At 60.7% G+C, this 1,906-nt stretch overlaps 1 protein-coding gene across 1 annotated transcript in view; it reads left to right on the forward strand.

Moving 5' to 3' along the window:
• The window catches only part of VOLCADRAFT_102036 (uncharacterized protein), a gene marked incomplete at both ends in the record, with an annotated part of 5,156 nt that extends 3,817 nt beyond the window's left edge, over nucleotides 1-1,339 (forward strand). The window contains 3 exons of the mRNA XM_002951989.1: nucleotides 327-523; nucleotides 706-896; nucleotides 1,208-1,339. Of these exons, the coding sequence (XP_002952035.1) occupies nucleotides 327-523; nucleotides 706-896; nucleotides 1,208-1,339 (520 nt within the window). The remainder of the gene's footprint in view (nucleotides 1-326; nucleotides 524-705; nucleotides 897-1,207) is intronic.
• Nucleotides 1,340-1,906: the final 567 nt, after the last annotated feature.

Raw genomic sequence — 1,906 nt, forward strand, 5'->3', positions numbered from 1 at the left:
GGGGGCGGAGAGGGGAGGGCGGGGAGGAGAGTGAGGTGAAACGAACCACTGGCGAATGAAGCAGATAACATAGGTAGATGGATAGGGGGTGGAGGGGGACTAAAGCGGGGTGGTGTGCGTTTGTGTTTGTGTTAGCTGGGTTTACGTGTCGGCAACTTGCCACCTGCGTGTATGTGCGTGCGTGTTTCTTGCTCATGTCCTCCAATGATGTACGGCATCGTTGAATTCCGGCAAGGCAAATTCCACCCTATGTCATACATAGTGACGCATACAGACAGACAGACAGACACAGACCATCTCCCCGTCCCCCTCCCTCTTCCCCCCAGGGGCAAGGGCGGTCGTATCCAGGGCAACCTGACGGGCGTGTTGGCGGTGCTCAAGGGCACTCCCACCACCTACAACAAGGACTTCCAAGAGTGCTGGGAACTGCTGTTCGACACGGTCGACACGGTGCATGATGTCGTACGCATTGCCACGGGGGTGCTGTCCACCATCAAAATAAGACCCGAGAAGATGAAGTCGGGTAAGGCAGGGAAGGGGGAGGGGAGGGGTGGATGAGTTGGGTTGGGGAAGGAGGGTGGAGGAGAGGTTTGAGGAGGCCTTTTCCCTAGGAGTTGCCGCCGCCGCCGCCGCCGCCGCTGTAATTCACTGCTACTTCTGATCTGCCCCACCCCACCCCACCCCCATCCCCCTCCAATCCCGCAGGTCTTTCCGCCGACATGCTGGCCACCGACCTGGCCGAGTACCTGGTTCGCAAGGGGGTGCCCTTCCGCGAGACACACCACCTCAGTGGAGCCGCTGTCAAGATGGCTGAGGACCGCGGGGTGGGGCTCAGCGAGCTGCGGGTGGAGGACCTGCAGACCATACACCCGCTGTTCACGGAGGACGTGGTGGCGGTGAGATATTAGAGAGGGAGGGGGCGAAGAAGGGGACGGGGGCAGGAGGGTTGGGAGGAGAGGGGAGGGGGAGGGAGAGAGAAGAGTTAGGTAAAGGAAGGGTGTTAAAGGGGAAGAGGCCACGGGCGTGTGTTGCTAGTTGGTTCATGGGGGAGCTAGCTCCTGCTGGTGGCCGTAGTGCTGGGGGGGCGGCTGCCTCTGCTGCTGTTGCCCATCCATTCTAACCCCATGGAGAAGCTATTTTATTTCAATTTTTGCTGCCTTTTCCCGGACCCGTGTCGCTGCTGGTGCTGGTGGTGCTGGTGGTGCAGGTGTGGGATTTCAACCGTAGTGCTGAGATGCGCGACACTGAGGGCGGCACCAGTAAGAGGTCCGTGCTGGAGCAGGTCGCCAAGATGAGGAGCTACCTGGCGCAGGAGCAGGCGGGGCCAGCGGCCCAGTGAGGGGCTGCGCTGGGAAGGCGAGAGGTGGTGGTGAGGAGGAGGAACACGAGGAGAAGGAGGAGGGGGAGGAATGAGGATATGTTGGAATGTGGGGAGGGGTGGTAGCTGTGGCCGAGTGGAGGGAGGAGGAGGAGACGGATGTGGTGGTGGTGGTGTAAGGGCGGGTGAGTGGAATTGCTGGAGGAGTGGGAGCGACATCGTGGCGGCCGAGGTATAGATGATGTGGCGGCTGCAGCGCGGGAAGGAATTTGGAGGAGCGGTGGTGGGGAAGGTGGAGGTTCACTAGGACTGTGATGCCCCTCTGCTCTTATGCATAGGTGGATGCGGCAGCGCTCGTACACATGCATGCGCGCATGCTTGCATCGTCAACACCATTGCGTGTATGCCGTGTGCTGTGTGTCGCACGTTTCTGTGGCTGTGGGTTCGCCCTTGGGGAGGCCGTGGCCTGAATGGGGACCCGGGAGGGCTATGCAGGATGCTCGCCACGGGAGCTTTGTGCTCCCACTGCACCTCCACTTTCACGCGGTTGGGAAAGGACTGTGGTCATCATCGTCGAAGTGTGTGAAG

Source organism: Volvox carteri (assembly GCF_000143455.1).
Source record: "Volvox carteri f. nagariensis unplaced genomic scaffold VOLCAscaffold_27, whole genome shotgun sequence".
Classification (NCBI taxonomy): Eukaryota; Viridiplantae; Chlorophyta; class Chlorophyceae; order Chlamydomonadales; family Volvocaceae; genus Volvox; species Volvox carteri.